At 47.4% G+C, this 26450-nt stretch overlaps 1 protein-coding gene across 1 annotated transcript in view; it reads left to right on the forward strand.

The window, feature by feature from the left end:
• GRIK4 (glutamate ionotropic receptor kainate type subunit 4) overlaps window positions 1-26450 on the forward strand; it is a 201509-nt gene that overhangs the window by 154278 nt on the left and 20781 nt on the right. The window contains exons 8-12 of the mRNA XM_054291409.1: window positions 4569-4730; window positions 9029-9181; window positions 10094-10198; window positions 17453-17560; window positions 19471-19674. Of these exons, the coding sequence (XP_054147384.1) occupies window positions 4569-4730; window positions 9029-9181; window positions 10094-10198; window positions 17453-17560; window positions 19471-19674 (732 nt within the window). The remainder of the gene's footprint in view (window positions 1-4568; window positions 4731-9028; window positions 9182-10093; window positions 10199-17452; window positions 17561-19470; window positions 19675-26450) is intronic.

Genomic DNA, 26450 nt, shown 5'->3' on the forward strand with positions numbered 1-26450 from the left:
GAGGGGAGCGAGGTGAGTGCTGAGTTTCCAGCAGTGAGTTTCTCCTGTTGGAGGGTGTTTTGGAGGCTGTTAATCAGCAGGTCAAAAATTCCAATAAAGTCCTTGCAGTGATTAGGAGAGGAAGATAAAACTCTGTGTGTGGAAGAGGGATGGAGTTGGCATCTTGCTGTTGGTGCAGCCTGAATTGAGCAAACCCTGCTCCTTCCAGAGCCTTGGGTTTACATTTCAAAATATTTGACAATTAGATGGGAAGAATTGAAACAATTAAAATTATTACTCTAAGGGGGAAAGGTGTAAAGGAGGTTTCCCAGTGCCTCAAGTCAGGCAGGGCAATTCACTGGGTGCAGTTTTGTGCAGACAGGGTCTAGGTGTGCCTGGCAGTGAAAGATCCTCTCTTTAGGCTTGTTTCCAGCTTGTGCTCACTGCCTCCCCACTGCCCAGGCACTCTGGGTTATTAAAAATGAGATAAAGATCGAGGTCCTGCACTCACACACAGCTGCAGAACAGGATCAGCAGCAAAATCAATGCTGGAAGGAGCTCAGGAGCTGCTGCAGTGCTCAGCAGCACAGAGGCTGCTGCAGGGGGAAAAACCACCAGGAGCCTCTCTCAGGAGGGACATCCCAGTGTGGCAGGGCAGGGGAGGTGGCTCCATGCTTTAAAATACATTTTTTTTGCCAGGCAATTGTGACAGGGACAATTTCCTGCTGGGCTGGCCCTTCACATGCTGTCCCAGGGTGATACAGGCAGGGCAGGAGGGACAATTCCCTCCCAAATTCAGTGACAGGAGCAGGGCAGGAGGGACAGTTCCCTCCCAAACCCAGTGACATGGACAGGGAAAGGAGGGACAATTCACTCCCAAAGTCAGTGACACAGGCAGGACAGGAGGGACAATTCCCTCCCAAATTCAGTGACAGGAGAAGGACAGAAGGGACAATTCCCTCCCAAATTCAGTGACATGGACAGGGGAAAGAGGGACAATTCCCTCCCAAATTCAGAGGCAGGGCAGGAGGGACAATTCCCTCCCAAATTCACGGAGCCACCTGAGGTGGGAGAGGATTTGTGGGTGCAGAATCCTGGTTGGGATCATCTGATCCTCCATCCAGACTTGCAGAGAGCATCACTGGTTCCTGCTGGCTTTGTGTCCCTAAAGAACGGGGAGAGTGTCCTGCAGATCTGCTCATAACTGGAAAATCCCATCTCATGGCTTTAGGATCACAGAGCTCACCTCTGTGGCTTTTATTAACCAGCTCCTTCCAGTGCCCTCAGTTCTGGGGTCATTCCAGGAGATTTCTGTGCTGCTGGAAAGCGAAGAGTGCAGGTGGAGAGCGCTGCAGAAAGCCAGGCAGTGACTTCATCCTCTAATAACTCCTCCAGCACCGTCTCCCAGGGAACCCCGTGGAATTCAATTAGCTAATTGTGTGCCTAGCACTCGGGAAAATACAGAATGCCACGGAACTGCTAAGTGTTGTTATTTAACAGCACACATTTCGTGGTTGCAGCCCTGTAGTAGCAGTCAGAAAATCTACACTGTAATTGCCTGCTGGTGCCTGCTGCTGAATTTGCTGTGATCGGAGCAAGGCCTGGGGATCTTTTTCTTTCTGTAAAAAAGTTCATTAATTTTGGCTGCAGATCCTCCGGGTCTAATTTTTTTTTACCGAGTTCTCTTGAAACAGAGTATTGACGTGTGGTGGGTGTTTTCAAAAACAGAGTGGAAAGAGGGGGAGGAATTGATGCAGGCAGGATTTGTGTCCCTGAAATTCACCTTGGCACGATTCCTGGTGGTCTCTGTGCCTCATGTTGGACTGAGATTGAGGGCCAAGTTTTGGGCAATTCCTGCAATTCCTCCAATGCAGGGAGAGGGATAAAAAAACCCAGAATGGGAGGAAACGAGGGAGCTGCTGTTTGCACCCATCATTTTGATGGCAATTTCTGAAAGCCTGTGGTTATAAAGCAGTGTTTGCACAGGTGGAGGAGGCTTGGAGTCCCCTCTTAAACAGGATGGCAGTGTTATTTTCCTAATGGCTCTTTGCTCTTATTGCATTGGCAAGCTTCTATCCTGCAGAAGCTCCAGCCAGCACTGGGGATGAGGGAGAGCAACTCCAGGAGGCGAAAAAGTCAGCTGGGAAAGCATTTTGTGTAGGAATATCTTTCACTGCATCTCAGAGAGAAATCCTTGGGTTTCCCACCTGAAAATCCCCCTGAGATCAGGGGTTTCCCACCTGAAAATATCCCTGAATTCAGGAGTTTCCTACCTGAAAATCCCCCTGAGATCAGGGGTTTCCCACCCTTTCTCCTGCCTGTGTTTGCCTCTTGCAGCATGGGAGGAGGGCAGGACGGGTGGGAAATCAGCTGAGAGGTGCAGGTCTGGAATAGCAAACCAGGTTTTGTTTGCAAAACGTGGGTTTGGAAATGTCAAGCACGGTGAGCGAGTGTAAAAAGGAGGAGGAAAAAAAAAAACCTCAACAAATAGGGCCAGAAGCTGAGCTGGCAGCTCTGGGAGTGTGGGGATGCTCTCGCCCCTTTGCCCTCCGCAGCAAAGCCTGACCTTACCAAATCTCTCTTATCCCACGGCAAATGAAGTGTGTCCCCCTCGGGTGGTTTATCTCCATCTCATTGCATAGGCAGCTCACGGCTCGTTTGCTGCCTGCTCCACTGCTGGAAAGGCATTTAATGGCCAAAAAAGGGAGCTGGAGCACAGGGAGGGGACAGGGAGCAGGGTCCAGGCCGTGCCACACCTGTGTGCCACAGAGGTGATGCTCTATGGATGTGACAGCCACAGAAATGGGGTTTTCTACATCTGGAAATAGGTGGATTTGGAGAGGGTTGGATGGACCTCTCACCCCTGCCTCAGTTTCCCCACATGAACTGAGACCATTACCTCGCCCATGAATTGCTTATTTAAAGATCAGAGCATAACAAACCCTTCAGCTTCAAAAGCTTGGAAGCGTTTCCAGGTGGACAAAAGGCACAATAAATAATTAAACAAACACGCTCATTTCAGCTGCCCTGGCACGAGATGAAACCTCGGATTTTGTGACAAAACATCTCATTTTCCTCCTGGATATCCCCAAGCCAACAGGGCAATGGGGCAGCTGTTTGCCTGGTGCCCTGCACGATTTGCCTGGAGGCTCTGGCTGTGGGGAGAGAGGATTTTACAGAGGATTTTACAGGGTTTAGGATCCATCAGCCATCTGCCCTGCTCGCTGGGGCTGACAGCATGCCCTGCGTGAATGGATCACCTGTCAGCAAGGCAGGGCGAGAATATCATTCAAATGAATCAATAGTTCACAGGCAATTTCACATTACCCAACACCAACGAGTCCAAAATGTGCTCCATCCTGCATTCCCGTGGGACTTGGCTGGGCTGGAGCAGTTTGTAAAGTCCCACCTTTGGGAGATTTACAGGAATTGCTCCTGTGTGCCCAGCAAAGATAAAAAATGGCTCAAGTTGCTGGAATTTCATCCCTCAGGGAGCCCAGGGACAGCTGGATCCGTGATGGGCATCCAGCAGCTGCTGCAAGTGTCTCCCACCTTCTCACTCTACTTCAGCAATTAGCAGAAGAGAAATTAGTGAGGGAAGTGCCATTATTCCCTGCTAATAGGACAAGGAGGGCTGGGCTTTTCCCCAGGCTTTGTTGTGTAGCTGCTTCCGTGGATCTGAGGAGCAAAACTGAACCCCGCACTTTAATTTTTTTTAATATAGTTAAATGTGTTTTTTAATAGATTTTATATTTTTAAATATATTTTTAAATATAATTTTTTAAAGTGTACTTATAAAAAATTTATACTAATTTTTTTTTTAAATGTGGTTGTTTTTATACTTCTTAGCACTTGCAGAAATGCAAGAGGAGGCTCCCAACTCCAAAATTCACAGTCAAGGCACCCTCCAACCCTCCCCAGGGCATTAGGGTGGCATCTCCTCCTGGGACGTGGCAGCAGAAAGGAGCAGCGAAGGGCTGGGGGTTTTTAGGGTCAGGCAGAATTTGTTTCCTCCTCTTGTGGGAAAGAACTGATTTAATTGAACAGTTGAAACTTGATGTCACCAAATCGGATGTGGTGATAGCTTCACTCAGCAGGTGACTGATGCCCTCTTTGGAGGGTTTTGGGGTTTTTTTTTAGTGGAATTTGGCCAATAAAGCACTGGACTTGGGTGATATCTTCATTAAAAGTTCCCCTATGGGTTTGGGCTCCTTTGAACCCAAAATTGTCATTTCTGGAACGAAACAAGCCTAAATCTGGCACGAGAACACTCTGAAATCCAAGCTTTTTGAAATAGTTGGACTTTGTGTCTCCTCAGAGCCAAGGTGACCATGCAGCAGGAGCAGGTTTCTGAGTCTGTTTGGGTGTAAATGAGACAGGAAATTTTATTAAGGTTCTTTATTATCATTAAAAGCCTGAGGTGAGTGGTAACCTGAATTAAATCCTTGTTAAAACCCAGGCTCTCCCTTCCAACATCTGCATGGGTTTCACATCCGGGATCTCACAGCTCCCGTTCCCTTCAAGGACACTGAGTGGGTTTGAGGTTTCAGTGCCTGTTTTCCCCTCTAATCCCATTTTCTGTTCTGTAGGAGTTTTCCCTCCAGCGCCTGGACACCCTGCTGGACGACCGAGTCAACATCCTGGGGTTCTCCATTTTCAACCAGTCCCACGCCTTCTTCCAGGAGTTTGTGCAGAGCCTCAACCAGTCCTGGCAGGAGAATTGTGACCACGCTCCTTTCACTGGGCCAGCAGTAAGTAAAATCCATTCCCATCCCTCAGAACCTGGGAATTCTGGTAATAATGGAAAAACCTTGTGGGAAGAAGTTCAGGATGGTCCTGAGCCACTCAGGAGGAGAAACTCTGGTCTCAAATAATTTTTTTAAAAGTTGTTTGAATTATTAAATAATTTAATTATTTAATCTTATTTAATCTTGTGCTAAAGAGCTCAGGGATATCCCCAGGCTGCTGTTGTACCTCGGATTAGATTTTATGAGGAGATGCTGCTCCAGGAATGGGAAGGAAGAGCCAGAGCAGAACATTTTTATTAAGTAGGTAGGAGAGGAGTTGAGCTGTCAATCTGTGATTTACAGAGGATGTGGAAAGCAGCAAAGTGACCCCAAGAGTCAGAGCTGCCCAAAGAACCTTGGGGTGCAGAGCTCTGTGCTGAACTGGGAGCCCAGCTTTAAACTCCAGCCTAATCTTGATTTAGATTGCATTTCTGTGTGGGTGCAGGGGGTGATGCAGCTCTGATTTGGTTTTTCCCTGGTGAAGTTTATCCCTGAGTGTTTAAACTCCAGGAAAGCGGCTCGTGCAGGGGGGACAGTGGCTGCAGATGGCCCAGGAGGGGCTGAGCTGTGCTCCAGCAGCTCCCTGAGGAGGGTGAGGAGGGTGCACATCAGCACTGGAGCATTCCCCAGGGATTCTCCACCACTGGGAGAGTTTGCAAAGCAGATTTGCCACATCGCAGCTGCAGCTGTGAGAGGAGAGAGAGAGAGAGGAAAATATCATCAGCTGAACCCTTTGCATGGGTTTTAATGAACTCAGAGCCCCTTGACGAGCTGAGCTGCTGAAAACCTCCTTATTGTCAGCACAAAGGGAGCCCTGAGAGGAAAAATAAGGAGATTTTTTTTGCCCTTTGTGTCCACATCCTTTGGCTTGGCTTGAGCTCCTGTGCTGGGACCATCCTGCTCTCCCTCCCACCCAGAGGCAGCTGCAATCAGCTTGCCCTGCTCAGTCCCCATGGGATTTCCAGCAGGAAAATTCCTTTTTGGATTGCAGGGCTGTGGAGAGGCATTAAAAACAAATTCCCTCCTCCCAGTGCAAACAGGAGGCATCAGGAATCAGCAGCAGGTGCGACGGGGAAATGAAAATTCTCATTTTAGGTTCTTACCCTGGGTTGTATTGAGCATCCAGCAAATCCTGCAGGTGGGAGGATGCCTGGAGGGACTGGAATTCTTCAAGATGGGCAAAGGATTTGAGGGTAGGGAAATTACAGAGTACAGGTGAAATATTCCCAAGCAGAGTTTGTTTTGTCTGTGAGGTGAATCCAGGACCTTTCTGCCTCTGCTGTTGGAAATCTGGCAGGGAGTATCTCTGTTTGCAGCCTTGGGATGGAGTTATTTTGTGGGATAACTCATCCTAAAGAGAGAAAAGGAGTCTCAACAGCTGGAAGTGACAGGAGGGAGGTTTCCTGTGAGCTGCAGAAATCCCAGGGCGTTCTTGCTGGAGCTGAGGAAGCATCTGACAAAGGAGGAGGGAGCTGCCTGCTCCGATGGCATCCTCATTAATCACATTGCAAAGAAAGGAAATCAGAGAAAATCATTCAAATTACAGATGGCTAGATTTGGTAATTAGAATTTAGGCTCAAACAGATGTTTGTAATTAAGTGTTTATGTCATTGAATAAAATCCAGATTGCAAAGTCTATTTTCACAGGGTTTTAATGGCTTTAATTCCCCGTGTTGGGTTTGGGGGCAAAGATACAGCTGATAATGTTTTAGGGAGGGAAGGAAAAACCCCACATGGCAAAACTCAAACCTGTTCATGTTTCAGTGGCAAGAATTGTCAGGAATTTGGGGACTGAGGGAAGTCCCCCCAATCCCCATGGATTTTCCATGGACATCTGATTTTGCAGAAGAGCACAAAACCAACAGGGGCTCTGCACAAATCAGAGTGCAGGCGAGGGAGAGAGTCAATTTGTTAGCAGGAAAATTGGCTTTTTGTGACACAGGGACAAAGCTGTGGTTTAAAGTGAGAATATAAAAGCAGTGAGAGGTTTTTATGGGCAAAGTTGAGCAATGCACAGGAGGGCAGGGACAGATCCCTCTGGCTGGATCTGCCTGCAGGACACTCCAAAAATCTCTTTTCACTCCTCTGCTGAAAATTATGACCTCAAAATTTAGTGGTTTACCTCTTTTCTGTGCAAAATCAGGGTGCAGGGAAGGGATTCCTATTCCATGCCACAAGAACTTGATCCTGTGTCTCTCCACACCCTCCCCAGTACTTAAATTGCACGAAATCATAAAGGGTGATGGCAGAAATCCTGATGAATTTTCCAGAATTCAGAAGTAAAACATTCCAATCAATGATGTCAAATGCTTCACTGAGATCTACAAGTCTCTTGCTCACCATCTAATAAGGGATTAACTGCTCAGGGAAAATGGAAATGGAAACCTAGCAGGAGGAAATTAAAAAATGCTGGGCCAATATTCAGATTTGGTAGGAAATGGGGGAAATTCTGGGGTTGTGAGGATGTGTTTGGTCTCATAACAGTTTCATTTGTCCAGCTGATGTTAATATGGTTCCTGATTCAGGAGAGGAATTGCAAATTGCGTGTGAGATCCCGTAACCTGAACAGGATTAAATTCATAATTAAAATTAAGTGCATGGAAAGAGCTTCATGGAGCAGGGGCTGAGGGCAGGGCAGGCTGGAGAAGCTTTGTTAGGAAAAGAATTTGTATTAAAAGGATAAAAGAAGGAGAGAAGAATTTATCAGCTTCTTTAAGAACCTCTGGAAAAGGTTTTCCAGGAGGGGAATGTTTGGGTCAGCCTCAGCAGGTTGGAGGAGTGAAAGTTCACTGGTGTTGTCAGAGCTGGTGTTTGGGGTTTTGATGGAATCCTGCCTCTTCATTTTTTTAGGTTTTGAGGGGTTTGTGCTGCTTTTTAAGTGTCTAATCTCACACCAGAGTGGTCAGTGAGGTCTAAGACCAAGCAGGGTTGAGTCAAAATTAGCAAGAGAATGGAAGGCCAAGGATTGTTGGGATCATTGAGCTGGGTGAGATTGACCCTGCAGCAGTGAATAAACCTGGTCAGGCTCTGGGAGGAGCAGAGGATGCAGGGCTGGAAATCACAGCCAGGCTGGAGACTGAGCCCTGTGCCAGGAGCTGGGATGGGAAGAGGATGCTCTTGGAAGCATCCATGGGGAAAATGCAGCCTTGATCGTAATGAGCTGCAACGGCTTAATTCCAGCAGTCAGGAGGTGACAGTAATTAAAAGTGAAATCTCAGCTGCAACAGTGAGCACGAGGGAGGAAAATAGCTGATTGTTAACGAGCCCAAAGCCATGGAAACTGCTGTGCATGAGTGGGAAATGGAGGTTGTGAGGTTGGTGGGCAAAGAAACCTGGACAAAGCAGCCAAAGCCAAGGAGAGCAGGAGAGGGGATGAGCTCTGACACTCTGGACATTCCCTCAGCACTGCTGCTGCAGGTTGTGGAGAGGGATGGATGATGTCTGTGGGGTCTGAAAGGCAGGATTTGGCTGCTGGACAAGCACATCTAGCAATAATTTCTTGTGGGTCTTCCTGTCATAGAAGTGGTCAGAGAAGGCTGCCCATGATGGCTGAAGCAGCACAGTCGAGTTCCCTTCTGTGGGAGCAGCCATCAGATCTCAGGAGCAATTCCCCATGACAATTCCTGCTTCTCTCAGGAGCAATTCCCCCTGGAAATTCCTGCTCTCTCAGGAGCATTCCCCCTGGCCAGCAGACTGATCAGAGCCACCAAAACGCTGAAAAACCTCCCTTGGTTAGGAAAGGAAAGCTGCAGAAACTGAGATAGAAAGGACTGGGAAGCAACAAGGACAAGCAGAGACAGAGAGACGACAGTGATGGATGAAATGAACCCACACAAAGGGCACCCCAGGTGACCCCAAGTCACTATAAGACATGAAATAAATAAATAAACACGCTATATTCATTCCCTCACCCAGTGATTGCCTATTTAAAGATCAAAGCATAACAAAACCTTCAACTTCAAAAGCTTGGAAGTGTTTTCAGGGGACAAAAAGCACAAAAAATAAATAAACACACTAATTTATAGTACGATAATATAGTACAAAATATAGTTATTTACAATAAGTTATTTACAGTGAGTTATTTACATAACGTGCGCGAGAAAGTTCGTTACAAGAATTTAAACAGCAGAAGGCTTGGAAAAACTTAATAGAACCAGAGTGACAACCCCAGGCTGTGCACAGAGCACTCTCCAGCTCCGAGGAGCAGCAGGATGGGGGATTTTGTGCTCCAAGCTGATTTTTCCCTGTGTTTCCCCCCGCAGCTGTCCTCGGCGCTGCTGTTCGACGCCGTGTACGCGGTGGTGACGGCGGTGCAGGAGCTGAACCGCAGCCAGGAGATCGGCGTCAAGCCCCTGTCCTGCGGCTCTGCACAGATCTGGCAGCACGGCACCAGCCTCATGAACTACCTGAGAATGGTGAGAGGGGGCTAAGGGCTGCTCCTGGCTGCCACAGGGCTCTTTGGAGGCACTGGAATGTGAGATGTGAGCGTTTGGGTTGTCACCTGTGACCGTGTTCACAGGGGTCCCAGGATGAGGGAAGAGACGAGGATCTGACTCCATGTTTCAGAAGGCTGATTTATTATTTTATGGTATATATTATATTAAAGCTATGCTAAAAGAATAGAAGAAAGGATTTCATCCGAAGGCTGGCTAAGAATAGAAAAAGAAAAACTGAATAACAAAGGTTTGTGTCTCAGACAGAGAGTCCAAGCTAGCTGACTGTGATTGGCCATTAATTAGAAACAACCACATGAGACCAATCCCAGATGCACCTGTTGCATTCCACAGCAGCAGATAACCATTGTTTACATTTTGTTCCTGAGGCCTCCCAGCTTCTCAGGAGGAAAAATCCTAAGGAAAGGATTTTCCAGAAAAGATGTCTGCGACAGTCACCGGCCTTGGAATGACATGAAACTCTCCCTTTCTGAGGCTCTGCTGCAGAAAAGCTGGAATTCAATTGTTTGGTTTTGGTTTAAAGTATGAATGTTTCTAAGTGATTCGAGCTCTGACTTGAGCTGATACGAGATCATGCAGTACAATTGCTCAGAACTCAAGGGCAAGATGTAAGTTCCCCTATGGGTTTGGGCTCCTTTGAACCCAAAATTGTCATTTCTGGAACGAAACAAGCCTAAATCTGGCACGAGAACACTCTGAAATCCAAGCTTTTTGAAATAGTTGGAATTTGTAACTCCTCAGAGCTGAGGTGACCATGCAGCAGGAGCAGGTTTCTGAGTCTGGGTGTAAATGAGACAAGGGAATTTCATAAGGATGCCTGCAGTGGGGTGGGGCAGCCTCGCTGGGCGCTGTAACTGAGTCTCTCTTGGACAGGTAGAATTGGAAGGTCTCACCGGCCACATCGAATTCAACAGCAAAGGCCAACGCTCCAACTACGCCCTGAAAATCCTGCAGCACACCCGGGGTGGCTTCAGGCAGGTGAGAGCAGCTGGGGAGGGCTGGGAGGTGTCCTGGGCTTGGGGGGGACCAAAAGGGGCTCTGGACCTCTGTGGGATTTTCTGGGGTCCCCCATTGCAGGAAGGAATGAATCTGACTCCATGTTCTTAGAAGGCTGATTTATATTATATTATATTATATTATATTATATTATATTATATTATATTATACTGTATTGTATCGTGTCACATCACATCACATCACACTACATCACATCACACTACATTACATCATACTACAGTACATTATATTATACTATACAATATTATTCTATATTATATTATACTATATATTTTATTATTATTAATATATATAGTATATATATTATATACTAAATATATTATATTATTCTATATTATATTATACTAAAACTATATTAAAGAATACAGAAAGGATACAGACAGAAGGCTAAAAAGATAATAATGAACCTTGTGACTCTCTCCAGAGTCCAACACAGCTGGACAGTGATTGGTCATTAAGTAAAAACAATTCACATGAAATTAATCAAACAATGACCAGTTGGTAAACAATGTCCAATCACATTCCAAAGCAGCAAAACACAGGAGAAGCAAATCAGATAATTATTGCTTTCATTTTTTTTGAGGCTTCACATCTTCCCAGGAGAAGAAATCATGGTGAAGGGATTTTTCAGAAAATATGATGGTGACAGACCCCCCTTGTTTGCACCATGAGGTCCTTGGGGTGTCACCTTAGCTCTGGCAAACTCAGCGTGTTGGATTTTATCAGGCATGTGCCTCAGGATGGTTTGGATTTGTGTGAATCCATCAGGGAATGGAGGGGGTGATGGCAGAGCAATCTCTGCCCTGTCCAGGTGCTATTTCAGGGCAGGCAGTCTGTGCCAGATGCAAGCTCACACTCCTTTAATTCTTAAGGTTGTAGCTGTGTTTGCTTAAATTTATTTGGATGGGGGAAAAAATGGGAGAATTTTCTGTGAAATAGGAAAAAAAAATGTGAATAGTCTCTGGCCTGTCCTAGGTACTAATTCAGGGCAGGGAGTCTGGGCCAAGTGCAAGCTCACACTCACACTCCTTTACTTCTTAAGCTTGTGGCTTAAAATTATTTGAATGGGGGAAAATTGGAGGATTTTATATGAAATAGGGAAAAAAATGGGTACTGTGAATATTTTCAAACTGTTTCTGTGAGGGAAAGCAAATGGGGCAAACCCATGTGAGGAGCTCCCCATCATCTCCCCCCTGTGAGGGGAAGTTCAAGCTCGTTTCACTCCTGGTTTCTGGCTCCTCTCTAACAGGTTTGCTCAGCTCACACTCATTTACTTTTTGTCTCGGTGCTCGTAGGTTCTTCACAGCTTTCCTCTGCCCACAGAACACCGAGCAGATTTCATTAGAATCATTAATTTGAGTGGTATTTCCTCACCTCACACTTCTTGCCCGAGCCATATTTTCTGGTTTGAGCTGAAGCTGAGGGTATCAGACTGATGAGATTGCGTGACACAAATCCAAGGAATTTGCTGGTAAATCCAAACCTTATTCAGGAAAAGAAAAAGATTTAAAAAAGAGGTTTCATCTGTCTTGTTTCCCTGCTGACAGCTCCACTGCTGCCCTTTTCTCAGAGATTGCCACTTCTAGATGCTGGCAGAGAACAAAAGCTATTGTACCCTACCCTCACCAGCAGAGCATTTTGGCACCAGGAACCCTCTCCTGGCCTGGCAGCAGTGAATTTCAGCCTTGGCAAGGATGTTACCTGCCAGTTCTTACCTGTCAAGTGGCAGCTTGGCTTTGATGCTGCCTTTCTCTGAGCGAGCAGGGGGGATCACGATGGCATTTTCCCCACAGAGATCTCTCGCAGCATCAATGCCCTTTTAATCCTCTCCCAAAGCCATCACCCTCTGAACAGAAGTGACAGATCCAAGCCCATCTGCATTAACAAGAGCACAAATTCAGGTGGATTCAGGAGGGAAAGGCTGCAAAGCTCCCTGTGACAGCTTTGGTTTGGATGTGTTGGAGTGTGGCACGTTAAACTCACAGGTCCTTTTGGAGCAGAGCTTCTCCCAGAGCTCCGTGGGGAGCTGTGACTGCAGCCTGATCTGCCCTGAGAATAAAATCTCATTTCTTCCCCACAAACCTGCTGTGACAGGAGAAAACCTTTGCTGACCTGTTGTAACAGCTCGGTGAAAAAGGAGCTTTGTGTGTGTGACATGGCCAGGGAAGCTGCTGTGGGATGAAGGTTTCCAAATTCCCCATCAGGCTGCAGGGATGTAACACTTCCAGCCTCAGGGAGAAAGTGCTGGAAGGACAGGGCAGACCCTGTAATAATGTATATTATACTATACTATAATATATTAGTATATTATATTATATTATATTATATTATATTATATTATATTATTCTAGAATGCTAAACTAAAAATATACTAAAGAATAGAGAAAGGTTTCCTGGGCTCAGGGAGATGCTCTGGGGACAAAAAGGGCCTCTGGACCCCTGTGGTATTTTCTGGGGTCCCCTCCTCCTTGGGGGAGGCTGCAAGCCCTGCCCTGTCACAAACCCACCAGGAAAGAGCTGATTTTCATAAAACTCAGCTTTTCTGCCTTTTCGCCCTTTCTCAGCGAGCTTTTCTGATCCACAGCAGTGCCCAGAGGGGTGTCAGGGTCCCTGCCAGCCTAAAGGAGTTTGTTGAGATGTGTTTAACTGTGAAGAGCCTCCCAACCTGCCTCCCATCCACGTTCCTGCAAAGAGAACCCACAGGCAGCTCTGCTGTGCCATAAATGGTTGTTTTCTTGTTGCCAGCCTGGCTTCTTTTAATGAAAGTGACTAAATAAATCATTAGAAATATTTTAATTAAAGGAACAGGGTAAAGAACAGGCATTCACATCCTGGAGACAATCTTGCTCCCCAGGGTTGTATTAACTGATTTGTTTGAAACACTTCTGTTCCCTGCTTAGTTTTAACCAAGCTCATTTTAGCTCTGCCCATTCCTCTCTTCCTCTCCTTCCCTCTTTCCCTCTCCTCCTCTCTCTCCTTCCACCCAGTGAAGCCACAGGGACTTCCAGCTCATCAGCTTTGATGGAGAATTCACCAAATTTTGAGGCTGATCCAGCCAGGAAGCAAATTAAGAGACACTCAGATTCTCCAACTCGCTGCTGCTTTTGGGCAAGGAGAGGCAGGGCTTTTTGACATCCAATTTTTAATTTGTTTATGTAACGCACCAAACGCTTCTTTTCCTGATTTAGCTTAACCAGAGGAATTTTTTCCACAGCCATATGAGAGCTGCTCTGTCTGCTCACAGGATGCTCGATAAAGCACAGGCTCATTAATGTGCTGGTGATCTATAGATCTGACAAGGGCTGCCTTTGGTAAATGTCATCTTTTTATTTTTTATATATATATTTTTCCCCCCTTTCTTTGCCCCTCTAAAAAACACTGCAGAGTTGCAGCAGAGTGATTTGCTGTAAATCATGAGCTGAGGCTTGAGAACTTCGTGGAGGGAAGGGAGTGAGGAGTGGCTGTGATTTAGGGATGGGGAAGGGGAATCTGCAGACCCTGACCCCATCCTAAGTGGGGCTGCTCAGTCTCCATTTAACCACAGGCCCTGCTGGTGCCCTGAGACAGAGCAGTGCAAGGGCTGGGGCTGTTAATTGGGATGTTGATGAGATACAGATGAGTTCCCCACCAATAGCTCTGGGACCCTTCTCAGTCCCTGCCACATCAAACCTTTTCAATTTGGCAGCAGCTCATCAGCCTCGGTGGGGCCGGCTCCTCTTTAGCTGCTGCCCCCAGGAACAGCCCAGGGACAGGTTCTGGATGGTTTCTGCCCCCAGGGACAGGTTCTGGATGGTTTCTGCCCCCAGGGACAGGTTCTGGATGGTTTCTGCACCCAGGAACAGCCCAGGAACAGGTTCTGGATGGTTTCTGCCCCCAGGGACAGGTTCTGGATGGTTTCTGCCCCCAGGAACAGCCCAGGGACAGGTTCTGGATGGTTTCTGCACCCAGGGACAGGTTCTGGATGGTTTCTGCCCCCAGGAACAGCCCAGGGACAGGTTCTGGATGGTTTCTGCACCCAGGAACAGCCCAGGAACAGGTTCTGGAACAGCTCAGGGACAGGTTCTGGATGGTTTCTGCCCCCAGAAACAGGTTCTGGATGGTTTCTGCCCTCAGGAGAAGCCCAGGGACAGGTTCTGGATGGTTTCTGGATGGTTTCTGCCCCCAGGACCTGACAAACCCAGTGTGTGCCACTGCAGCACTGCCTGGGCTGTGCCAGGTGCCAATCATGGGGTCCAGAGGGGACATTTGGGGAGGAGGGACATCCAGGGGATGCTGGTGGGGTAAGGTGTGTGTGTGTCTCGTGGTTCTTTGGTTTAACAGTTGATGCTTTCAGTGCTAATTTCAGTGCAGGAGCTTTTGCCTGGCATCAGCGGTGTCACTCATGAATCCAACCCCCTGGCAGTGTCCTCAGAGGGATTTCCTTCATTTGTTTGTTTTATTCCCTTTTTCCCCTCCCCACTCACTCCCAGATTCTCTCTCCTTGGGGCACCTTGGTTGCACTGCTCCCTGTTCCTGGGGACACTGAGGGAGGATTTGGTGGCTGCAAGCTGTAGGACACCACTCGTAATCAGAGCCCACAAGGTCCCTGGTGCTGCTCCAAGATCTGCATTCAGGGCTGGCTCTGCCTTAATTTGAAGCTGGGAGTGGGGATGGTAAATACCTCTGAAGCTCGTGGAGAAGTCTTGCTTTGTGCCTATAGAAAAATAAGCAGATTTCATTAAAATCACTGCTTTGAGAGGTGTTTCATCACCTCACACCACGAGGAGCCTCAAAGCCTCTGCTCACAGGGTGGAAGGAGAGAGCCAGGGATGCTCCACCTGGAGATTTTCTACAGAAATGAGAAGTCTTCCTGTGCCACCAACCCAAATAACACCTCTGGAGCAGCTAAACTGGGGCACTCAGCTGCCTTTGGGGATGGAGCAGTGGCACTTCCCTGCTCCTCCCAGGCTGAGGCTTTCTGGGCTGTTTCACACCCTGAATTTCACAGTTTGTGTTTGCCTCGAGGTGCCTGTGGGTGTTTGGGGCAGGGCTGGATCTCCTTGGGGTGCTGGGAGGTGCAGAGGTGATGCCCTGGGGGTCTCACATCCCTGAGGACATGGAGGGGACTTTCTCCACCTAATCCCTCTCTCAAAGGTGTTGATCTCCACTTGGTTGTGCTGCCCTCATTGCTCTGCTAGGACAGGGATCCCTCCAATTCCTGTGATCATTAGGAAGCCCTCCCCTGCTCTGTCAGCCTGTTTATTTCTGGCTGCTTTGTATGTATTTATTTTTGTGCCAACACCATCATTTCAGCTTCAAAAAGCTGTTCTACCTCTTTGCTACAGACCTCCTCCACCTGCAGTATTTATAAATCACCAATCACATCCTCTTCTTTAAAACCCAGAGTCCTAAAACCCCTGAGTCCTAAAGCCCCTCAAGTCCTTGTCCGGAGCCAGAACAACAGGATGTTGTTGTCCATCAGGAGGATTTGATTGTTTTCTAAAAATCTTAGCAGATGGATATGTTTTCTATTTTCCAGAGGCTCTTTATATGTAGATAGAGATGATTAAAATCACCTTGACATCCATCTTGCAGGAGAGGGACGTGAGGGGCCCTGGCACTGCAGGAACAGCAGCAGGAGGAGCTTTGTGAGCCCCTGAAGGGCACTGGGGTGAGCTGGGGCCAGCCAGGATGGGGAAAAGTGCCCCAAAATGTGAGATTTGTGGCCTTGGTGCCTTTAAAAGCAAGGTCAAAGCCACAGCTCTGTCAGGAGAAGAGGCAATTAGTCTCAGCACATGCCAGCAGGGGAGGGACAAATTGGAGAACAGCGAGGGCTGTTAAAATTAAAGTTAATCTGTCACTAATCTGTGGTTGAGAAATCAGGAGGGAAGAAGGATGAGGCAATGTTTGTGAGGGATGGCTCTCTGCAGAGGGGCTGCTGCTCAGCAATCAGAGCAGAGGTGAATTGAGCAGGGATTCATCCTGCCTGGACTCAGAGCCTGTGCAGGACACTTGAAGCTGTGCTCCAAGGGAAATGGGTGGGAGATCTTCAAATTTGGGGCTGTTGTTCCTGCACTAGGAATGGTCACAGACAGAGCTGCCAGAGCTCCAGGAAGTTTGGACAATGCTCTCAGGCACAGGAGGGATTGCTGGGGTAAGGCTTGATTTATTATTTTATGATATATATTATATTAAACTATACTAAAAGAATAGAAGAAAGGATTTCATCAGAAGGCCGGCTAAGAATAGAATAGGAAAGAATGATAACAAAGGTTTGTGGCTCGGCTCTCTGTCCGAGCCAGCTGGCTGTGATTGGCCATTAATTAGAAACAACCACACGAGACCAATCCCAGATGCACCTGTTGCATTCCACAGCAGCAGATAACCATTGTTTACATTTTGTTTCTGAGGCCTCGCAACTTCTCAGGAGGAAAAATCCAAAGGAAAGGATTTTCCATGAAAGAAGTCTGCGACAGGGGTTCAGAGGGAGCTGCCCTCCTCATCCCTGCCCTGTATCCACAAGGAAAAGCAGAGGAGGAAAAGCAGAAGCTCCTTTAAGGACGATGAGAGAGCAGGAGTTTAATTTGCACGTTCTGAACGAGCTGCTGGAGGTGCTGATGTCCCTGCCCAGGGCTCTGAGGGAAGGAGATTAGGCTCTTGAAGTTAAAATTAGGTTTTGTGGAATATTCCTCCCCTCCCCTGGATGAAGCAGCTGTGTCACAGCTGAGTCACGATGTCCTCCTGAGCCTGGGGACCTGGTTCTGCCATCCACGCTGGGAATTTGGGTTTGCTGCAGCCACACCGATGCTTGGATGGGTAAATTTGGGTGTGATGAGCCCGAATGAAAGGATTTTGAAGTGCTTGATTGTGGTACAGGAGTCGTGGAGCAGCACCACTGAGAAGGTGGCTTTGTCCCACCCAGGAGGGCTCCCAGCTTGGGGGGGACAAGCTCACAAATTGGGGATTTCTGGCTAAAATGGACCCATTTGGTGGCATCTGGGGACAATACACAAGGCTGCCCAGCTCTGCAGGGCGGACAGGAGGGAAAGCAGCACAGGGCCAGGGTGGTGGCCCTGTGTGCACAGAGGGTTAATCTGTCTGCTGACCCATTCTGGGGTTGTGAAGCTAATGGAGCATCCCTAACCAGGCCAGCTGCAGGGCTGTTGTCAGTCAGCAGAGCCATATGGGCAGTGCCTCGCCCTATAAATCCCCTTATTGTGCTGTTTGTCTCTGCAGATTGGCCACTGGCATGTCTCTGAAGGGCTCACCATGGACAACAGGATCTTCTCCTCCAACATTTCCGACAGCCTCTTCAACACCACCCTGATTGTCACCACCATCCTGGTAAGGGAGGGGGGCACCTGCAGTCCCCCCATGGGCCCAGCCCTCAGGTGTGACCATGTCCACAGGGGTCTGAGGATGAGGGGAGAGACGAGGATCTGACTCCATGTTTCAGAAAGCTGATTTATTATTTTATGATATATATTACATTAAAACTATACTAAAAGAATAGAAGAAAGGATTTCCTCAGAAGCCTAGCTAAGAATAGAAAGGAAGGAATGATAACAAAGGTTTGTGGCTCGGGCTCTCTGTCTGAGCCAGCTCACTGTGATTGGCCATTAATTAGAAACAACCACATGAGACCAATCACAGATGCACCTGTTGCATTCCACAGCAGCAGATAACCATTGGTTACATTTTGTTCCTGAGGCCTTTCAGCTTCTCAGGAGGAAAAATCCTAAAGAAATTATTTTTCTTAAAAAATGTCTGTGACACTCAGGGCTGGGCTCAGCTGAATCCTGCTCCCTGCTCCTCAGCCCTGCCCTGGGCTGATTTCACACTGCAAGTCTCCTGTTACAACCTGGGGTACAATTCCTGCCTGTGGAATTCAGCTCAGGTCGATGCTGCATATGGAAATGGCATTGGGTGGGTTCAGAGGGTTCATATTTGATGGGTTCAGAGGGGGCTGGGATGGGGACAGGCTGCCAGTTTGCACCCAGCTCAGAATGGGGACCTTGTCTGGTGCACAGCTGCTGAGTTGGAAGGGACAGTGGCCCCTTCTACCCACAAAATATAAAAATATTGCCCATATTTTATAAAAATTATAAAAAGTGGCCACGATGGGCAAGATTTTTATGAAAACCTGGCATGTACAGGCACCACTGCCTATCCAATGATTTTTTTGCTCCTTTTTTGAAGACACCCAAACTCCTGCCTGTCCCTTCACAAGGTTTGTTGGAAAGGGGACAGGCTGGAGAAATGGCTCTGTGCCAGGACAGATTGAAGTCTGGATGCCCTGCCATGACTCACTGGGCTGCTCTTGCTCTTCCCAGCTGAAAACAGCCCCAAAATCAACATCCCTCAGCCCTGCTTCATGTCCTGAACCAGCATAAATCTGCACCTCCACATGGGAGGGACCAGGGAGCACCAGTGTGGAGACAGATCTGAGAGCTCAGCAGCACCTGAGCTCCCAAGCTTTCCTCATCCAGTTTGAGAGGGATCCATTGTGCTGGGATGTGCTTCTTGGGGTTAGAACTGGATGTTTTCTAAGGTTTGGGGTTAGAACTAGACGTTTCCTAAACTTTGGGGTTAGAACTAGACATTTTCTAATGTTTGGGGTTAGAACTGGATGTTTTCTAATGTTTAGGGTTAGAACTGGATGTTTTCTAATATTTGGGGTTAGAACTAGATGTTTTCTAATGTTTGGGGTTGGAACTAAACCTTTTCTAATATTTAGGGTTAGAACCAGACATTTTCTAATATTTGGGGTTAGAACTAAACATTTCCTAAGGTTTGAGGTTAGAACTAGACAGTTTCTAAGCTTTGGGGTTAGAACTAAATGTTTTCTAAAAGTTTAGGGTTAGAACTGGATGTTTTCTAATGTTTGGAGTTAGAACCAGACATTTTCTAATATTTGGGGTTAGAGCTAAATGTTTTCTAATATTTGGGGTTAGAACCAGACGTTTTCTAATGTTTGGGGTTAGAACTAGACACTATCTATGGTTTGGGGTTCGAACTAGACATTTTCTAATATTTGGGGGTTCGAACTAGACATTTTCTAATATTTGGGGGTTAGAACTAGACATTTTATAATATTTAGGGTTAGAACTAGACATTTTCTCATCTTTGGGGTCAGAACCAGCCATTTTCTAAGGTTTCTCCCAACCCCACCCCGTGAGCTCTGCCCTCCCTGCTCGGTGCTGGCGGGACGCCTCGGCTAAGATGGGAATGACAGCTGCCCAGTTTCACTGCAGGAAAACCCTTACTTAATGCTGAAGTGGAACCACCAGGAGCTGGAAGGCAATGACCGCTACGAGGGTTTCTGTGTGGACATGCTGAAGGAGCTGGCCGAGATCCTGCGCTTCAACTACAAAATCCACCTGGTGGGCGACGGCGTCTACGGCGTCCCCGAGGCCAACGGCACCTGGACAGGGATGGTTGGGGAGCTCATAGCCAGGGTGAGTGGATTTGCTGCTCTGTTAAACTGTGCTCTGATGAGCTTTGGTGTTGTAAAGCCTTCGTGCTTCTTGGGGATGAAGATGGGTTGGGTTTTTCCTGTGCTTCAACCACAAAATCCACCTGGTGGGGGACAGCATCTATGGCGTCCCCAAGGCCAATGGAATCTGGACAGGGATGGTTGGGGAGCTCATAGCCAGGGTGAGTGGATTTGCTGCTCTGTTAAACTCTGCTCTGATGGGCTTTGGCGCTGCAAAGCCTTCGTGTTTCGTGGTGATGAGGATGGGTTGGGTTTTAGTCCATTTTGGGGGGTTGGAGCAGAGCATTTGTGTCATTTGTGTGGCATTCACAACATGGATCCCTGGATTTCCATATCCTTGGATTTTTCTCCTGGGAAGCTGAGAAACCTAAAAAAAAAAAAAAAAAAATCCATCCCTGGCTTTTTCTCCTGGGAAAAATGAAAGCAATAATTGTGGCAGTGTTTGTGGGTCCCCAGGAAAAGGGAAAAGATGAGAATCTTGACTCAGTGTTTCAGAAGGCTGATTTGTTATTTTATGATCTATATTATATTTAAAATGCTACATGAAAACTTATACTAAAAGAAAGACACCCGGATTTCCACATCCCTGGATTTTTCTCCTGGGAAGCTGAGAAGCCTCAGAGGAAAAAAAAAATCCATCCCCTGGGATGTTTTTTCTTCCCCTGGGAAGCTGAAAAGCCTCAGGGAAAAATGAAAGCAATAATTGTGGTGGTGTTTGAGGGTCCACAGGATGAGGAGAAAAGATGAGAATCTTGACTCCATCTGATTTATTATTTTATGATATATATTATATTAAAAATGCTACACTAAAACTATATTAAAGAAAGAGAAAGGAGACATCAGAAGGCTGGTAAAGAATGAGTAATAAAAACCTGTGACTGCTTAGAGCCTCGACACAGCTGGACCATTATTTTCCAGATCTTCCAAGTGATGCTCATTTTGCAGATCTTTCCTCCCTGGAAAATGAGCATCACTTCACTCTGTGGTTTACTGGGCACAGTGGAATTTGGTTGGAAGCTGGGGATTGAAGTTGAGGATGGAAGGATTGAAGATTGGGATGGAAGTTTGAGGGTTTTGGAGGTCTTTTCCATGGTTCTGTGATCTTTAAGGGTCCAGGATCCCTAGAAATGCCCACTGGCACCTCCTGCTTCTTCTCCACACGATGCAGGATGATGCTTATCCCACTTCAGGAGTTTTAGCTGAGCGTTTGCAGTCAGCTGGGACAGCTCTTTGTCTGCAAGAGGGAGGGATTTTGTGTGTTCTGAGGGTCACAGACAGGGCACTGAACAGCCTGGAGACTCCCCTGAGCCCCCCCAGTCTCTGGGGTCACCCATCCCTGAGCAGTCACTCTCGGTGCCAGCTGAGATCCCACCTCCATCTGCTCCTCTCCAAGAGCTTCTGTGAGGCTGTTTGCAAATGCTCCAGGCTATTGGCACCGTTTTTATCCATTTTTGTGTCTGTGTGTGTGTGTACACACACAATTACACTCCTGCAACATTCCTTTGGGGAAAGGGAGGGAGCTGAGAGCTCAAAAGAAAGGAACGGCCATCAAACTTTTGGCCTCCTAACCCTGGCAGTGCCTCTTCATTAAGTGGGACCTTCTGGAAGATTGTTTTTCTCCAGTGATGAGTATTTTAGCTTTATCTTCACACAGAAACCGTTCGTTTCTTCTGCAGCTTGAGCAGGGTTTATTTAAGAAAGTTTTTTACTTCTGCAGGGCAGAGCTGTCAGAACCTGTGAGGCTGGATCACAAATTGGGGAAGAGAAACAGCTTTGTCTCTTGTTCTCCCTATATCCCTGAGAGTTTTTATGATGGTTTCAGCAAGTTTTTAATCAATTTATTCAGGGCTGCCTGGGATGTTGTTTTTTGAGGACATTTCACTGCCCAAGGGGCTTCTGTCCATCCTTGACAGTCAGTTCCCAAGGAAGTTCATCCTTGTTCACCCCTGTCCCATGGCATCCAGCAGATCCTGTGTTGGGTGCCCATTATTCCTCTTTCAGTGGATTTATATATTATATAAATTATAAATTTATATTTATATATTTATATTTTTATTATATGGTTTTATATTTAATTATTATATATCATATATTGCATAGAATATTATATAAATATTTATATATTTATATTCTATTTAATTTTATATATATATATATTTATAATTTTATTCTGCTCCTTTAGGACAAAAAGGGGATCAGCTGGGGCACAAACCTCTCACAAAAGTCCTCAGTCCTTCCCAAAAATGAAAGCTCTGCCTCTGTCCAGCACAGTGTCATTGTAGGAAAATAATTTCGCCTTGATCCTGATCAGGCATCAGAAAATAAGGTTTGACTCACACTCACTTAATGTGCAGGACCAAAAGGTCACAGAATTATCCAGCCTCCCCTGTAATCCCTCTGTGGCACGGAATCTCCTCAGAGCAGCTCTGGGCTATTGAGGGGAAAATGTTTCATTTTATTGCTTCTGAATTAAGCAGCTATTGATTTATTCTTAAGCCCTGGGAATTCCATCACAGCTAATTGTGCACCCTGATATGACTGAGCAGGATGCTGGACAAACATGAATCTGTTGTTGACTCAAATTCACCAGAACAAATCTTGTGAGCAGGTCAATAAAACAGGTTGGGAGGTGAGGAAGAGAGGATGGGATGGCTTGGGAATCCTGCACAATTTGTGATCTGTGACCATGTTCACAGGGGTTTGAGGATGAGGGGAGAGACGAGGATCTGGCTCCATGTTTCAGAAGGCTGATTTATTATTTTATGATATATATTACATTAAAACTATACTAAAAGAATAGAAGAAAGGATTTCATCAGAAGGCTAGCTAAGAATAGAAAAAGAAAGAATGATCACAAAGGTTTGTGGCTTGGCTCTCTGTCTGAGCCAGCTGACTGTGATTGGCCATTAATTAGAAACAACCACATGAGACCAATCACAGATGCACCTGTTGCATTCCACAGCAGCAGATAACCATTGGTTACATTTTGTTCCTGAGGCTCTCAGCTTCTCAGGAGGAAAAATTCTAAGGAAAGGATTTTCCATAAAAGATAATCTGTGACAGTGATCAGCTCACAAAACAGGTTGGGGGGTGAGGAAGAGGGGACAGGGATGGCTTGGGAATCCTGCACAGCTTGTGATCAGCTCATGGTTTGGGAGAAATCACCTGGAAGGGCTCAGAATCACAGAATGGTGGTTTAGTTTCAACCCCCTTTACTCCTTCTACTACCCCAGGTTGCTCCAAGCCTTATCCAGCCTTGGACATCTCTAGGGATGTCACAGCCTCAGCTCCTCTGGGAATTCCATCCCAGCCCCTCATCAAGAATTCCTTCCCAAAATCTCTTTCGGTTCAAAGCCCTCTTGTCCTGTCACTCCAGCTCCTGATGAGAAGTTCCCCAAGCCCATCCTGCAGTGAGAGATGTCACAAATACAGAAAATCCTGGGCTAATTTGTCCCTCTGAGCAGGCAGGGCAGGGAGATTGAGCACCCAGCTCATTCCTGGAGTGAGCAGGGCACTGAAGCCACTCTGCCTGTCAGCCTTGCTGCCTCTGGCACAGACAAACAAACAAGGGAAAGCAGCAAATCTTCTCATCTCCTCCTCTTTGGCATCAGAGACTTAAAGGGCATTTGGGCTGCAAGAATTACATCCTGCTCCTGGCTGCTGCAGTGCAGCTCTGGCTCAGAGTCCCTGGTGCTGTCTGTTCTTCCCCTTCTCTCTCTCTCTCCCCGGCACATCCTCGAGCTGAAATGAATTCCCTGGCTGACACAAAGCAAGGGATGCATTTTCACAGCCTCAGCCCTGTCCCACCATGCCTGGCTTGAATCTGGCCAGGATCAGTGGGGATCAAAGATCTTTTTAAAGTGAGGGACAAGAAGTTGTGCATCCTGCCCAGCCTCACGAGCAGCAATACCAAGAACAGGGAAGCCCTTAAAGCTTTGGGGTGCTGGTTTTCCTTGCTGGTAGCCAGGCACTGCTTTCCCTTCAGTCCCAGGATGAGGGAAGAGACGAGAATGTTGACTCCATGTTTGAGAAGGCTGATTTATTATTTTATGATATATATTATATTAAAACTATACTAAAAGAATAGAAGAAAGGATTTCCTCAGAAGGCTAGCTAAGAATAGAAAAAGAAAGAATGATAACAAAGGCTTGTGGCTCAGAGAGTCTGAGCCAGCTGACTGTGATTGGCCATTAATTAGAAACAACCACATGAGACCAATCCCAGATGCACCTGTTGCATTCCACAGCAACAGATAACCATTGTTTGCATTTTGTTCCTGAGGCTTCCCAGCTTCTCAGAAGGAAAAATCCTAAAGAAAGGATTTTTCAGAAAATATCGTGGCTACATCAGCCCTGAGCTCCCAGAGCTGTCCTGGGGTTTGACACATCCCCATGCCCGAGCCTCACTCTCTGCAGTGTCCCCACAGCCTGGCACAGGGTTGGGGTCTCTGTGGGGCCTCATCTGGGCTCTTTTCCCAGCTGCTTCCTGCCATCCCATGCCGTGGGAGGCCTCTCTGGGCTCTCTTGGGGCTGGGGCTGACGTCAGGGCCCGCTCATCCCCGCCAGCTCCGAGCTGAGCCCTGGCAGAGCCGCGGCGAGGGGGCGGCTGGACTGGCAGTCCCTGCAATTCGCTCCTGGAGGATGCTTCATTGTTGTTCCTCCTCAGGAGCCCGGCTCAGCCCCCGTGTTTGGTGTCCTCTGCAGAGCCCTGATGCAGGCAGAGCCCACGGGGATGCCAGGTAGGGCGGTGCTGGGGCAGCTTTTGTCTGGCGCGCCAGCCCACCTGGGTTTGCTCTCGCCCAGCGAGGCTCTGGCCTTGCTTGGGCGTGTGTTGTTGAGAGAAGTGCTGTTGCTTTTTGTCTCCACTCCCAAAAAGCTCTGGGTCTTTTTCTAAGCCTATTTCATGCCAACATTTATAGCTGTAAGCGTGCTGGCAGGATGAAAACCAGCCCCTCTTCCCCCCCATCCATCCTTTCCCTCCTGTTTTTTCCTCTCCCTGTTGGGATCTCTCGCTGCTCACAGTGACTCTGAGAAAAGATCCAAAGTCTCTTTTCCCAGCCCAGGACTTGAAGAAGGAGTCAGGGCTCTTAATTTCTCAGTCTCAAGGTTGTTTATTGTATCTTATCTTTAAAAAATTTTCTCCTGCCCTGACAAGGTCAGCTCAGCAAGACAGTCCAAGGCACTCTGCCTGCCCCAGGGTGGTGTTATGTCTTTATACTAAAAACTACGTGTACAATATTTACAATTACTTCCCAACACCTATCACCTATGTTAGACAGTGAGCTTCTACTCTAAACCATTCCCAAAGTGCCACCATCACAGCAGAAGATGGAGGCCAAAAAGGAGAAGAAGGAGAAAGGCTGGACACACCCAGTTCCCTCCATCTTGCCATACCAGAAACCCCAAAATCTACTTTTCCACCCCATGATAACTTCACTAATATTCTACCTAAACTGTTGTGGCTAGTAGATCTTCATCTAAGGTTGGTAATTTGCTCCACGGGTCATAACCAAACCCACAGGGGCATTTTGGGCTCTGTGCCAGGGTCTCTGAGCCCCCTGGCAGGGTCTGGGCTGCTCAGGACAGCCAGAGGGATGTCCTGGGTCCTGACATCTCCCCAGAGCCCAGACCTGGATAGAGAGCAGGGGCACAAAGCAAAATCCATTTCCCATAAAACCCCAACACCTGCCTGTGCTCAGCTGGGGAGGCCGGAGGGAACTCAGCTTTGCAGAGCTCCTCTGTAGCTCCACCGAGCTCGGTGAATCACAAGAAGTTTTGTCAGGGAGCAGAGCTGAGAGCATGAAATGGATGAAATTCAGGCAGAGAATTCTTTGCATGCCATTCCCAGATCAAAGTTTGCTGCTATCAGAGATCAGCTCTTAACTTGCATGACTGAGCCTGCAGAGAGAAGAGAGAGGGGGAATGATGAGGAGCTGGAGCTCTGCTGCAGAAAGTTCTGCCCCTCTGAAAAGTGAGCAGGGAATGAGCAGAGGGAATAACTGTGAGGGAATGGCAGAACCCCCTGGAGATGAGAGAGGGGAGTCTGAGTGCTGGGAAAGGCTGTGCTGTGTCTCTGCTCTGAGGACAGAGGGCAGGGATGGATTTGCACTGATTTTGTGTAGGGAAGAGCAGTTCAGGTTGCTGATGAGGATCCAGCAACACCAAGGTGTTGTTTCTCCCCAGAGAATGGTCAGGACCCCAAACCTGGGGATGCTGCTGCTCCTTCAACAGCACCTTTATATTTACCCCTGGATAGGAATGAAAATTTCCTGCAAGCTTTGGCATGAACCCCTTTTGCCATGGCAGGTTTACCTTCTGCTTCAGTCAGTGGCTTTGCTGGTGGGACTGGGTTTAATTTGGAGAACTGGGAGGAGAATTCTATGTCAGACTGAGCTGTGCCTTCAGCAGGGGCTTTGCTGGGAGGGCAATGGCACCTACAACCCTTTAAGTAGAGACAGGAGGGGTTTAGGAAATGGGACAATGGCACCTACAACCCTTTAAGTAGAGACAGGAGGGGTTTAGGAAATGGGACAATGGCACCTACAACCCTTTAAGTAGAGACAGGAGGGGTTTAGGAAATGGGACAATGGCCCCTACAAGCCTTTTAATTGGAGACAGGAGAGGTTTAGGAAATGGGATAATGACACCTACAAACCCTTTAGGTGGTTTAGGAAATGGACAATGGCAGCTACAAGCCTTTAAGTAGAGAAGAGGGGTTTAGGAAATGGGACAATGACCC

The sequence above is a fragment of the Melozone crissalis genome, unplaced genomic scaffold (genome assembly GCF_028551555.1).
Source record: "Melozone crissalis strain CALT ecotype California unplaced genomic scaffold, PUWL_Pcris_2 ptg000092l_1, whole genome shotgun sequence".
NCBI lineage: Eukaryota > Metazoa > Chordata > Aves > Passeriformes > Passerellidae > Melozone > Melozone crissalis.